A 14,366-nucleotide genomic window follows, 5' to 3' on the forward strand; every position below is an offset into this window, starting at 1 on the left:
AAATGGGAGTTAGTGAGTTAGTGATGTACAGGGAACTCCACTCCAAGCATTGATTCAAGGACTCATTCTACTTTTGTCCTGTGACTCTCTTTTGTTAATACAGGACTAAGATTCCTGTCCCACAGTCTTCCTTGAGATTAAACAAACAATTCCTCTGTTTTAAACCAGAAGGGAAAGAACATGGAGGTTTGCTGGCAGGGGTTTGTTGCTAGTAATGGGCCTGGGAGAGTGTCCATTACTTACTTACAAGCTAGACTTCAGTTCACAGCCACATCTAACTCCACATGAGGGTAGCTAATGTAGTTCAGGAACTTTCTTGACTTTGGACAAGTCAGTTGATTTTAATTACCTCCCCTATGGATGAGATAATTTGATTAGGTAACTGCTGAACTTCATAGCTCCCAAGTTGCTCTTCTTCTTCTTTTGGTACTGGAGATTGAACCTGGGGGTGCTTTAACACTAAACCACATCCCCAGCCCTTTTTATTTTTTTACTTTGGGACATGGTCTTGCTAAGTTGCTCAGGACCTCACTAAATTTCTGAGGCTAGCCTTGAATTTGGGATCCTCTTGCCTCAGTCTCCCAAGTTGCTGGGATTACAGGTGTGCATCACCATGCCCAGCTCTGTTGTTGTTAAATAATCATGAAATGATCACCAAACATGGAGGCTTGCAGACGTTCAAAATCCTTGTAACTAATTTCATATCAAGTTACATTATTATGATGACTGTTTCCCAATGACTTTTAGGGAAAATACTAAAGTTCGATGTTTTCTGATTTGTGGCACAAAGGATTTCATGATGCAGGAATTATAAAGAACAAGGTTAATATACAGATTATCTCTGTGATAGTTTAAGAATGCTCACATTAATAATGAGAGAGTTGTTTAAAGCTACTCAAAATTTGATGTTTGCTTCTACTACTTGGATTTAAGTTTTTAAGTTCAGCGCTTAAGGTTAGCATTACATGTAAGAAGATCAGCATTAAACTTATGATTGGAAGCATACATTGTCCAAAAATAGAACTGTTTCCTTGCCTAATAACTGCCATTGTATTAATGAAGGCAAAACTGTGACATTATGCAAAACAGGAGGGCATTTTAGGCAGAATTTTCAAATTAAAGGATTAAGAAATCTGCTATTAGGGAGCCCCCCTTTCAACCTGTTCTGGGTGAGGGTATCTTGCTGGTTATGTGAGTGCTTGAAGCAGAACGTTTTTAGTCTTCAGATTGGTCAGAAGAGTTCCTCATACTGTTTCTTTTGCTTCTCCTTCATCCCTTGGAACATGTTCCCCTTGGTTGTGCCCCACCTAAACATGCCTGTACCCCTGTGGGACTTTTTTGCAGTCATTTCTGTTTGCTAGGATTGGGGGCTCTTGTCTAGTCCTGTCCCACAGTCTTCCTTGAGATTATCTGCTTCCTAAGGACAGAGTCATATTTGACTGATTCTTTTAAGCCCCCAAGTGTATTGCATAATACCTGCCAGTTAGCAGCTGCTAATTAAATATTTGTTGAACCTGGAATTTGAAACAATTACTCAAAAGAGGACACAGAAGCCCTCTTTTATAATTTGTTTTTTCAATTTCTTAAAAGAGTAAGAGGAAATTTTGTTTCTCTCATGATGAACCAAGCCACAAAGAGGTCTTGACTTTGTAAATTCAGTTGGAGACTTTCATTTAATTTTGTTCCTCTCCCATTTTTTAAAAAATCTTTTCCTCAGATTCTATAGGGAAAAGAAAATCTGGGTCATTCCTATACCTCTGTAATAACTAAGAGAGGAGGTGAAAACAATTAGATGATGTGTTTGAGGATCGCTGTGCTTTATGCTTCTGTCACAAAATCATGCTTTCTTCCTTTCTCCGTATTTCCCTAATAGGGGAATTTCATCAGGAATTTCCACCAGAGCCTTCCCTTTTGGGGGACAACAACAACTCAGGAAAACAAAGAGACCAGTTTGCTGATGGGGCAGATGTTCTTCATTCGGGATTTATGAACTATATTAAGGTAAGGTTTTGAGGATCAATTAATTTTTCTTACTTGCATTCTTCTGTTGGGCACTTCAGAACTTAAGTTCAGGGTTTCCAATCCATCACCTTCAAAGTCCCACTTGCTGTGGCCTGCCTGAAGCCTCCAGCACATCTTTTCAAAGCTCAGTGTGTCTATTTTTTGACATTCAGAACTGCTTTTCGCCAGGTATGTCTCTGCGTTTACCTGCTTATGCATATGGATTTTGTGTTGTTTTGGTTTGTTTTCAGAAGTTGCTCAGTTTTTCCACTATTCACTGTATCACGTAAGTTAGTCAACTTACCAGAATTACCATTATCACTCAACTTACCAGAATTACTATTATCACTCGCTCAGTAAAAGCTAAAACAGTTTCATGCTGCTCAGTATGTTCTAGATGAGTACTTAGCTTGACATACAGATGGAGTATCCCTTGTCTAGAGTGGTTGGGACCAGAAGTGTTTCAGATATTGGAGGTTTTCAGATTTGGAAGTTTTGCATAGATTTTGCTAGTTGAACATCCCTAATCCACAAATCTGAAACCCAAAGTTTATTAACAAAAATTTTCAGATTTTGGAACCTTACAAGGTTTCAGACTTCAGTCAGGCGTGGTGACACATACCTGTAATCCCAGTGACTTGGGAGGCTGAGCCAGGAGGTTTACAGTTTCAAAGCCAGCTTGAGCAGCTTAGCAGGTGAGACTCCAAGCAATTTAGACCCTGTCTCAAAATAATAAAAAGGTCTGGGGATATATCTCAATGGTAAAGTGCCCCTGGGTTTAATCCCTAGTACTCTTCCCCCCGCCCCCCAAAAGGGAAAGATTAAATTCAGATTTCCAAGCATTTTGGATTTCAGATTTTTGGATCAAGGATGCCTTAGTGTCCAGAGAGAAGTGGAGACTTAAAATCTGGAGGTAACTCTTCCTTTGTGGATAGGTCACTCCAAGGACATGTGTTCCTGAACTTTGTAGTTGCCCTGAAGTATTGAAAGGGCAGTGAAGTCCCCAAGGAGTCAGGAAGCCCTAATTCTGGTAGAAAAAGGGAGGAGAGAAAAACTAGGCCTGTGCTGATTTGCAGTCAGGCTCAGCTACTTGATGATCTGATTAGATGCCCTGGTATGTTCTACCCATCCTTTTGGTTCAGGTTGAGGATTCCTGTTTTGGTGAAATAAAGTCACTGTGGCTTGTGAGAGGTGCTCATCTTTGAGTTACTATGTTGAAGCCAAGAATGGGATCTCTAGGTGACCCTCCTTAGACTCTTGAGGAGCCTGTTAGCAGGGCTGGACTAGCCTAAACCAGCATCTCTGGGTGTCACCCTCGAGGAGAACTGTTTGAGACCTGTGTGCTCAAGCCATCAAGACAAAAATAATGGACCTGCCATATGTGTGTGGAATATGACCATCAACCATGATTACAAAAGCATATAGAAGGATAAAACAGGAAAGCTAACTCTTTACTCTGTGTCTCTACTTTGTCATTAACCTGTCGAGTCTCATTTTTGCTTTCCATCTCCACTGACCCATGGGCATTGCTTTGGTTGAGCCTCATTGTTTCTTAAGTTAATGGCTATAGGAGCCCCCTCCCTTCTGCACTACCTTGTGTGCCGTGTGCGTGCACACACACACACACACACATACACACACACACACACCATGTTCTGCCACCAAACCTTTTCTTGAAATACAAATCTCATCACATCACTGACAGGCCAGTGGTCCTCACAAGACTCTTCCAGATTTCACCACTGTCTATCAGCTTTATGGGACAATTCAATCAGGAAAACATAGAAAATTAGAGGACTTTTCCCCCTTCATTTCCCCTAAAGATAGAAATTTTGAAGAATATATTTCAAAGATGCTTAAATTTAAAGTTTTTTGTTTGTTTTTTTTTTTTGGTGTTGGAATTTGAATCCAGGGGTGCTTGGACTACATCCCAATCCCAGCCCTTTTTATTTTTTTATTTTGAGATAAGGTCTTAGTAAATAAGGCTAGTCTTGAACTTGCAATCCTCCCGTCACTCAGATTACAGTCAGGCCCAACAAATATAAATTTTGAAGGAGATAGTGGTTAGTAAAGAAAAGCATGCTATTTCAGAAAAGCGAAGTTCCCTAGATTCAGAGATTTCAGGAAGCGAATCACCCCATGAACAAGTCTGCTCTAGGGACTAGAGCTAGTGGCCAGACATTTTAGCAGTGAGAAGGGATGAGGAAGTCAATTTGGCAAATGTTTCCTGGAAGACCTTTGTCCTGGAAAGTCAAGAGGGGAATGCTAATTATGAAGTAAACCCTAAACTTATAAGGGCAAGGATAAGTTGTGTGTTGAAAATCAGGCCATGTCTTGCTTGACTTCCACCACTTTAGCATCTATGAATATGTGCCTGAGGCCCCCAAGTGTGCCAGACCACTCAGTGCCTGGACCAGCAGTTCTGTTTTACATTATCCTGTTTTGTTTACTGAGTTAGCATCTTGTATTTTGTAACTGCACTCGATTTTCATTCTTCATGGTAGTCGATAGTGTGTGACATCACTATGCATATTAAATTTTCCAGTACTGAGCCATCGCTCTAGAGAAAAGACAAGTGCCTGTGAGCCTTCGGTCACATATATGTCATCAATGAGTGACCTTATTTTATGTGTTTCTGTTTCACGACACCACACTTTATATAGTTATTTGTCACTTAGTGATGGAGTTGAGTCTGGAGAAATGGAGCAGTTTCATCATTGTAAAAACTGCACAGAGAGTGCTCCAGAAACCAAGGTGGCTCCAGCATTACTGGGTGATATAGCCCTGTGGCTCCACTATTATGTAAGTGGCACGTCCTCAACTGAAATGTCGTCACATGGCACATGACAGTCTGTCACTGGTTCGTCACCGTCGAACTCAGGGCCCATAGCACTGGAGTGCGTGCTTACCTTGCCACCTGTATGTCCTCTGTGAGGCACATCAAAACCTTTCTCGGTTTTGATAGCACTAGATAGCATTTGGCACAATGTTTAAGCATAAAAAATATGAAATTGTGGCACTATATAGACTATGACAAGCAAACTTGTCTAGACGTGGGAGCTGAAACAAGAATGCAGTGCCCCTGTTCCACCTCAGTGGGAACCTGTGTGTCTTTGGGCTCATCTTTCATCACCCTGCATGTGTCTACAGATGGCTCAGAAGCACCACAACGAGTACTGGTTTGGGGACTACCAACGAATAATTTGAGTAGGCAAATCTACAAACAGAATTCACTGTATAGCCATCCGACTTAGCAAAAGAAGCTCAGTAAAACTGGTTCTGCACTTTGAAAATCATGAGATGTTTTATGCTCTCAGCTACTTTTTATCTTGAGACTGAAAACTGGAAGGAAATACTCCTGTCTCCTATAGTTGAAACCAATAAGAAGGACTAGACCACGTTCCCTGGGTCATTCCTGGCAGTATATTTTCACCTATGAATTTCTCTGTCATTTAGAGAGCAGCGTGGCCATTTATATAGTTAACTTTATTGCACACTGAAAGTAGAGTCAGGGCAGCAGAGGCCTGAGTGTTGTTGATCCAGAGGCCACATTGAGGGGCTGGCCTCCTCCTCAGGGCCAGCGTCATCTTCATGACATAGCTGCAGACTCTGCTGCTCCTGCGTTAGTTAAGGATATGCCCCAGCCATTGCCACTCTGGGGCAGCTTCCATTCTTGCATTGACCTGGTTAAAACAGTGTTTTCTCTGTGTCAGAGGCAAAAGTGCAAAGAAGGGAGGCCCCCAGGGTCAGTTATCTCAGCATTTGCTTCTCCTGGGGTCTCTTCAGGAAACATTGCAGGGGGTGGGTTGCAGTGCAGAGAGGACATTCTTTGAGTGAGATCTGGATAATGTGCACATGAAAATTATTGGGCTATTGGATATTTCTGAGGCATTTTTCTGTCATTAAGTACTTTTACCTTTTTTTCCCCAAAACACATACACAGGGAGAGGCACAATCCCAGGCTTGCACACACCCCCTTTGTCTCCTCTCACAAACACATGGATGCACATTCATATGTGACTCAGGAACTCAAGGAGGCATCTGTCAACACAAGGAGGTGCTAAAAGAGCAACAAGGAAACCGATTCAGCTTTATTGTTTTTATTCTTGTTTTAATCCTCTTTTGGTGAGCAGGGGGTTACCGGGAATTGAACCCAGGGGCACTCAGCCACTGAGCCACATCCCCAGCCCTATTTTGTTTTTTACTTAAAAACAGGGTCTATCTCGCCTATTGCTGAGGCTGGCTTTGAACTCTCGATCCTCCTGCCTCAGCCTTCCCAGCTATTGGGATTGATTACAGGCTAATTATCTCATTTTTTAATTAGTACAAAATACATGTAACATAAAATTATCATCTTAGCTGTTTTTTCACCATATAATTCAGGGTGTGTTAAGTACATTCACCATCTCCAGGACTCTCCTCATCTTGGAAAACTGAAATCTGGTGCCTGTTGAACAGCTCCCCCTTCCCTTTTCCCTTGGTCCCTGGAACCACTATTTTACTTTCTGTTTGGAGGAATTTGACTCTTTGGGTACCTCACGTGAGTGGGACCATACAGAACTGTCCACCTGTGATGGCCTTATTTCACTTAGCATAGTGTCCAGGTATACAACAAATGCGAGACTTTCCTTGTTTTTAAGGCTGAATAATCATTCACGCGTATCCATCACATTTTGTTTATCCATTCATCCATTGATGTGCACTTGGCTTGTTTCTATCTTTCGACTGTTGTGAATAACACTGCCATGGATATGGGCTGGGGCAGGCTTTAACTCTTCACTGAACAACCAGTGGTTCTCAGAAACTATGTGTTCTGTCTACAGGACAGGGCAGAAGACTGTGAAGAGCTGTTACGGATAGAAGAGGATGCCCACTGGCAGACAGAGGAAATGTGAGTGCCAGAGACCCAGTTCAAATACACTGGCAACCCTGTCCTGGTAGAATTTTTACATGCTTTTCTTTTTGGGTGATATTGATTAAGAAATTCCCAATTTCCCTCTGCCTGATGTTTGTCACAAGTATTGCGCAATAGTGTGTCTTAGACTGTTTTGTGCCACTATAACAGAATGCCACAGACTGAGTAATTTATGAACAGTGGAAGTTTATTTGGTTGACAATTCTGGAGACTGAGAAATCCAAGATGGAAGGGGCCTGCATCTGGTGAGGAACTTCTGTGGCATCGTAATGTGGCAAAAGATATTGTGTAGCAAGAGCATGAGGGTGAACCCACTTATGAGGGTAGAGCCCTCATGACCTGATCCTCATAGAGGCCTCAACACTATTGTCTTATAGATTACATTTCCAACATGTGAACTTCGGACAAGTTCAAACCACAGCACAGTGCAAAGTTGGACCTCTTTGTTGGCCTTGAATTTTATCTGATTTGAGGCTCTGGGTAGAAATGTAATTCAGAGAATTAGCTAGAATGTCTAGAATGGAGATTGCCATTTGCTTTCCTTTACCTGAAAAAGCCAACAATTGGACCTCAGGTGAACTACGGGGTCTTCTGGTTTGGGGAGAGCATATACCTCTAATGTCCTGGTCCCAAATCTGATAAGTGTCATAGCTTATGTTCACTAAACACTACATGCCAGGCACTGTCCTAAATACTTAACAGGTTCACAATTCATTTGGTCTTCACAGTAATCCTATGAAGATAAGAATTTTTTAAACATTGACACAATATCTTTATTTATTTTATTTATTTTTATGTGGTGCTGAGGATCAAACCCAGTGCCTCACACATGTGAGGCAAGCACTCTACTTCTGAGCTATAACCCCAGCCCTGAAGATGAGTTCTTTTGTCCCCTATTTCAAAGATGATAAAACTGGGGCCCAGAGAAACTGATTTTTGTACTTCCAAGGTCACCATTAACCCCGAGCAATCTTATACCAGATGAATATCCCCTCCAGTCTCTTATTAATAAAATATTTATTTAGCAAAATTTATAAGGGAGGAAGTGAGTGATTTTTTTTTTAAGTTATAGATGGACACCAGTCTTTATTTATTTTTATGTGGTGCTGAGGATCAAACCCAGTGCCCCACACCTGCAAGGCAAGTACTCCACCCCTGAGCCACAATCCCAGCCCTCAGATGAGTGGTCTTATCAGATGAATCATTTCTGAGGAATTTGAGTTTGGACCATGTGACATAGATTAGAGTTTTGGTTCTCAAGATTTTGTTTTCCATGATCTGGGTTGTTGATCTGAGCCTTCCACTGAACCTTGTGATTATAGAACCTTAGACTCACAGGGAAAATTAGATAAAGCTTTAGAAACTCTGTTCTCAAACTCACATCTGCTGTTCACAATGCTGCTTACAAAAATAGGATCATCCGTAGAGCTTTATAAAATGACCAACCCTATTTGGGGTCAGACCTACTTGAGAGTATCTGGACTGGCCTGTTGTTTTAAGCCACACAGATGATTTTGCTGCACATAAAGCCTGGGTTGAGAACCACTCTCCTATACCATGCAATGTGAAGCCCACATTGTATGAAAGAACAAAATTGTGCCCAGGTGGTTTAACTGGTGTTCAGAGTCTTGAGGTAGTACAGACGGTGCAGTGGAACCCTCAGGAAACCCCATGGAACCCAGGAAAGCACACTGTGAGCCCCACCCATCTTGTCTATTGCCTGATTGTGTAGTGGGGCACCAGGGGCTTCAAGCTGAGCTGAACTGAGCTTTCCCCACCCAGTGGCTCTCTGGCACCCTGCCCTCCAGGGTACTGACATGTCTTCATTGTAATATTGAATCTGTCAAAATCATTTCCGTCTGTTAGATTTTTATAAGTTTACTTTTAAGTTTACTCATGTTTTAGTGATCAAGTTTTCATGCTTCGTACTTGGTTTTATGTTACAGAATAAGTTCATCCAAAGATCAGGACGTGGATATAGCAATGATTGAGCAGCTGAGAGAAGCAGTAGATTTGCTGCAAGATCCCAATGGGTATGCTTGTCTTCCTTTAGCCCAGGTTTCCTGTGTAGTTAATGCCTACCAATCTAATGAGTACCTTATTTCAATTTTTAAAATACTTATATACACATTTTGGTACCAGTATAACCACTGATGAAGTAAAAGTCATTTTAATTACCAGTTTCCCAAGATTCAAAAGTGAAAGAGTCAGAATTTTGCAGAGATGGTGGTCAATTCCCTATTTTAGCTCTTAATGGAATTCATTCACCTCTCATGAAATCCACATGGGATTTTTGGTACAATACTTAGAAAACAGAAATATGGCAAAAGAACGTAAAACTTTTTTTGTGTGTGTGTAAAGATTTTTTTTTAAGAACATAAAACTTAAGCCACTGATTTACAGAAATACAAGGAAATTTTTTCTAGAATGAAGATTAAATAAATAAACATTACTATTTTTATTTCTGATAGTACCAAAATACAAGTAACATATAAACAATAATATATATATATATATATATATATATATATATATATATATATATATATATATAATCTTTAGAAATCTAAAGATTTGGATTTCTGAATTTGAGTTGGCCTTTGTCGATAGCGGACGCTATATGCAGTGGGTAGTTTTTGTTTGTTTCTTAGGTAAGGATAATGGAATTCCCATGGACAAAATATTTTTCAGTAAGACAATATCAGGTATCAGATAATAACTATAAGACCACTAGAGAAACAGACCCAAAGCTTGTCTGTTGTGAAATGTCCAAGAGTCCTGGGAATTATGTGAACATGGTGTGGTCTTATAATATGGTGAACTTGGGAATCACACCACAGCACTCTTATCTGGGTTCTGGGAATTTATGATAAAGGTGGTTAGTGAATGCAGAGTGCTTTCAAGAATATTCCCAACAATATCATCTGGCATTTGAAAGAATGATGGCAGGTCAGGTTGAGTTTGACTGGAAATCTTCAGCAATTGATTTGAAAAGCACTTCCATTCTGCAGACACTCACTGAGTGTTTAGAACATGATTTATGGTGTGTACCTTGGGGGATATAAAGATGAACAAGACCCAGCTCTTTCCTTCCAGGCATTTCTAGTATTTTTTCGCTTTAGAAGTTTGGATTGATTAATATATAACCCCAAAGCAAAACAGAGTAGCCCACATGGGTGACATAGCAGTGGCATGGGATGCAGGGCTGGAATCATAGTGAGACATGGGTGCCCTGAGGAAGGGGCTCCGAGTTCTGGGCCTTAATCTCCTGCTCTGATGAGGAGTAGGTTGAACCAAGGAGCTCCGACTCTTCCGCAGTTCTGAAATGTCTGGAGCCACAAGTTGTGCCGATGTGGATGGGATGGTGGGTGTAGCTGCACTCTGGAAGAGCCCGGAGGAATGTCCCTGGCCACACGTGGTTTGCGTCTTTATTAAGTGCTATGTTTAAATCATAAATGTTGAAACATTTCCTGTGGAGTTCATTTCCTCCCTAAAATAATCCACTACTTTGGCTACTTTAGATTTTGTTATTTATTCTGAAATAACTACTATAAGTCTGATTTTCTAACAGTATTTTTGTAAGCCAGTGTAATCATGTTAAAGTAGGAGTCCTTCTTGTTTTGCTTCTGATAAAGAGAGGGAATTCAAGACATGTTTATTTCTAGATTTTAAAATATTAACAATAAACATGTTTACATACATATTGGGTTTCTCCTTTATCTCACAGTTCATAGATCCAGGGGGTTTTTTTAGGTCCAGAAACTTAAGTGGAATATGGCTGTCCTGTTTTTCTTTATTTCGTTTTCTTCTCTAGGCCTTCTCAGTGTTAGTGTGGTAACATTTTCATAGGCATATTTATTATATTGTGTTATATTATTATAATTATTATATTATTGAATTATATATGCAAAGATGGCTTTATAATTTTTTTATCGCTTATGGATTTCCTGGCTTCATTGTTCTTTGAAAAAAAGAGCAACTTACCTCTTAAAATTGCGTAATTCAAAAAAAACTATACCTGAGACAATTTCAAAAGTAAAAAATGTGTATCAAATTGATTATGATTTCTTTTTCCTTTTTGGGAGTGGGGAGGATGCTGGGGGTCAAACCCAGGCCTCCTGCATGCTAAGCAAGTGCCCTAGGACTGAGCTTCACCACAGTTCTGAATTCTTATTTTATAATTGAGAGGATTAAGTTTATACCACAAAGGTCTTCCCACCAGAACCAAATGTTGTTGGCACATATGTTTATTTGTAGTATTCTTAGCAACTTCTGTAAATTAATGAAATTCTAGAATAAAACTTAGTATATGCTACCTATGAAAATTGAGATTTTTATTGGAAATTTCTCTTACATTGTGAATCAGTTGGATTTCAATACCAATAACAGATGGAAAATTATATTTTGACCCCCCGTGGGTTGGGAAATGCCATACAGTTTTTCATTTTTGTCATAAACCCTTCTTCACTTAATCTTAGATAAACACTGCTTTTCATTATATAAAGTTTTAAACTAAATATGACCAGGAGAATTTATAACAAGTTTAATAAATATACTGACATTTCTTCCCCCTTACTTTTTAGATTAAGTGCAGATATTACTGAGAGAAGTGTTTTAAATCTGTATCCTATGGGATCAGCAGAAGCCTTAGAACTACCAGATTCTGCACTTAAGTATGTTTGCCTTTTTATAACTAAAGATATTTCTCTTTTGACATTGAAGTACTTATGCTTAAAATTCTACCTTATGTCTTCCTTTTTCTTTCCTTGTGCCCACAGTGGTCAAATGCAGCTGGAGACATCCCCAGTGTGTGAGGTAAGACTACAGCACTGAGCAGTGCTCTTTCCAGAATACTCTACCACATTCTGTAAAGATCTGTCCGGGGAAACATTTTTATGAGTGAGACCAATATCCATGTTTGTCCAAGACACATTTTTCAGTGTTTGTATACTTTCCTTCTCTTAATTCTGCTTCTCTGTTATATCTCACCTTCTATTAAAGATGAGAGATGGCTATTTCTCATAGATTCTTTAAATTTTTTTATAAAAAGTTGCACTGAGTCAGGTGTCAACCGCTGTGATGCATGGGAAACCTGCTCTTTGTTAGAAACTAGAGCTAGGTCCATGTAGTATAGATTTTGGACCCTAGGAAGAAGTCTGGCTAGAAAAGACCTGAAAAGCAAGAGCAATTTAATTTCTGCGTGTTAGGAAGATAAGAGATTATTACAAGCTGGGTGTGGTGGCACACACCTGTAATCCTACCAACTCAGGAGGTTGAAGCAGGAGGACCACAAATTTGAGGTCAGCCTTGGCAACTTAGAGAGACCCTGTCTCAAGATAAAAAATAAAAAGGGGCTGGGAATGTAGCTTAATAATAAAATGCTGCTGAGTTCAATTCCCAAGGCTGAAAGAAAGAAAAAAGAAAAAGGAAAACAAAAATCTAAAAGAGAATATTATAAACTGGTGGGGGTGTTTGGGAGCAGGGTGAGGGTAGATTAGGTAGAGTTACAGGGGTTTGAGTGGCTATAGAGAAAGCAGTTTTGACATAAAACTAGAGATGAGCCTAAAAGGTCCCAAAGAAAGATTGTTACCCCAGTTACGGAGAGAGAGGTTTGCATGATGATTTGGGAGTTATGGCCTGTTTAAATCTGTTTTATCCCTTCTTTGTGAATGGGCTTAGGGTGGCTAGTTTAGGTAACCAGATTATATACAAACCAATCTATTCCCCCTGTGGTGTTTACACGTGTATTACCAGTAAAGCTTCATACCCTTTAACTATTAAAAGTTCCTGTGTGCAAGAAATATGGAAAAAAGAACTGTACAAGAGAGTATGAGAACTATTCCCAGAGAGTATGGTATGGTTTCATTGTTAAATGCAGTGACTTGGAATGATGTGAGCTATAGCCGCGTCCCGAAGACTTGCTAACTCTAGGCTAGCTAATTAACCTCTCTAAACTTAACCTTCATTTTCAGTAAATTGGGATCATAATAATAGCTATTGTAAAGCTTAAATAAGATGATTCAGAACGGCCTCACCATACAGGGCGCCTAAGTGCTGGCTGTTCACCTCCTGCTCTGTTATTGTTATTGGTGTGGTCTCTAGAGGGAGCCGGGTACCACTGCTGCTCTGGGTGGAGGCAGCATTGAACTACTCCAGTAGCGGAGCATCAGGAAGCCTTTCATTAGCAGGCTGTCCTGGATTCATGGCCTCAAGTTTCCATTTGAGATTGATTTGGTTCTCTGCACACTCATGTTTTTTTTTTTTATGTTTCTTATTTGGATATGATTTTAACTTTACAAAGGAGTGCATAGATAAGTAATAAAATAATAAATAAATTACAAGGTTCTACAAAATGTTGCAAAAAATTACAATCTTGTACCTAGATTTACTGATTACAGGTTGAACATCCCTAATCTGGAAATCCAAAATCCAGACACTCTAACATCTGAAACTTTTGAGCACCAACATAATGCTGCAAGGGGGAAATGCCACCTCTGACCTCATGTAATGAGTTGCAGTCAAATTACAGATATTACTAAAAATATTGTATTAAATTACCTCAGGCTAACTGTAGAGAAACATAAATGAGTTTTGTGTTTCGACTGGGGTCCCATCTCAAGATACCTAATTATGCAGTTATTCTAAAATCCAAAACACTTCTGGTATCAATAATTTTGGATAAATGATTCTCAACTTATGTTAACATCTTGTCATATTTCTTATATTATATATATATATTCTATTCCTATATTATATCCCTATATATTATTAATTTCCTCTCTTTCTTTCTCCCTACCACCTGCACACACACATTGGGTTTTTTTTTTGTAAGTTTTATACATCATTGTCCTTTATTCCTAAACATCTTGGTGTATATCTTCTAAGAATATGGATTTTATCTTAGGTAACACATGCCAGTTATCAACTTCATAAATTTACATGGATAACCTATTTTTATCCAATCTGCTATCTACACATGCAATTTTATCAACTGTTCTAAGATGTTTTCAGATCATTTTTTTCCCTATCCAGTATAGGATCTAGTTTTCAGATATATATATTCCTGTATGCAATGTTTTTGTAACATTTCTTTAATTTTTATGACCTTCAAAATTTTAAGAACTCAAATTTCCTCTTTTTAATGGAATGTCCTTCATTTGGTATTTATCTTACATTTCCTCGTGATTGGTTTGAGGTTCTGTGTTTTTATTTGGGATGCTGCCCAGGTGATGATGTTTATCCGTCTCAGAGTATGTTAGGGGCACACAAAAAATGTCCATCTGTCCCTCATGTATAATTTTAATTTGATCATCCAATTGAGGTATAACTCCATTTCTTCACTGCATAATTACAGTTTCATTTTTCTTTTGCAACTAATAACTAGTCTGTGGAGAGAGGTATTTAAAGACCATCTTAGTATCCTGCTACAGAAACACTTTTGACACTAGTA

At 39.3% G+C, this 14,366-nt stretch overlaps 1 protein-coding gene across 1 annotated transcript in view; it reads left to right on the top strand.

Annotated features, from left to right (window-relative positions):
* Lrch1 (leucine rich repeats and calponin homology domain containing 1) overlaps positions 1 to 14,366 on the top strand; it is a 184,604-nt gene that overhangs the window by 128,363 nt on the left and 41,875 nt on the right. Inside the window, exons 9-13 of the mRNA XM_027928892.2 lie at positions 1,874 to 2,001; positions 6,825 to 6,892; positions 8,863 to 8,949; positions 11,500 to 11,589; positions 11,695 to 11,731. Coding sequence (XP_027784693.2) covers positions 1,874 to 2,001; positions 6,825 to 6,892; positions 8,863 to 8,949; positions 11,500 to 11,589; positions 11,695 to 11,731 — 410 coding nt within the window. The remainder of the gene's footprint in view (positions 1 to 1,873; positions 2,002 to 6,824; positions 6,893 to 8,862; positions 8,950 to 11,499; positions 11,590 to 11,694; positions 11,732 to 14,366) is intronic.

This window comes from Marmota flaviventris, chromosome 4, assembly GCF_047511675.1.
Source record: "Marmota flaviventris isolate mMarFla1 chromosome 4, mMarFla1.hap1, whole genome shotgun sequence".
NCBI classification, from domain to species: domain Eukaryota; kingdom Metazoa; phylum Chordata; class Mammalia; order Rodentia; family Sciuridae; genus Marmota; species Marmota flaviventris.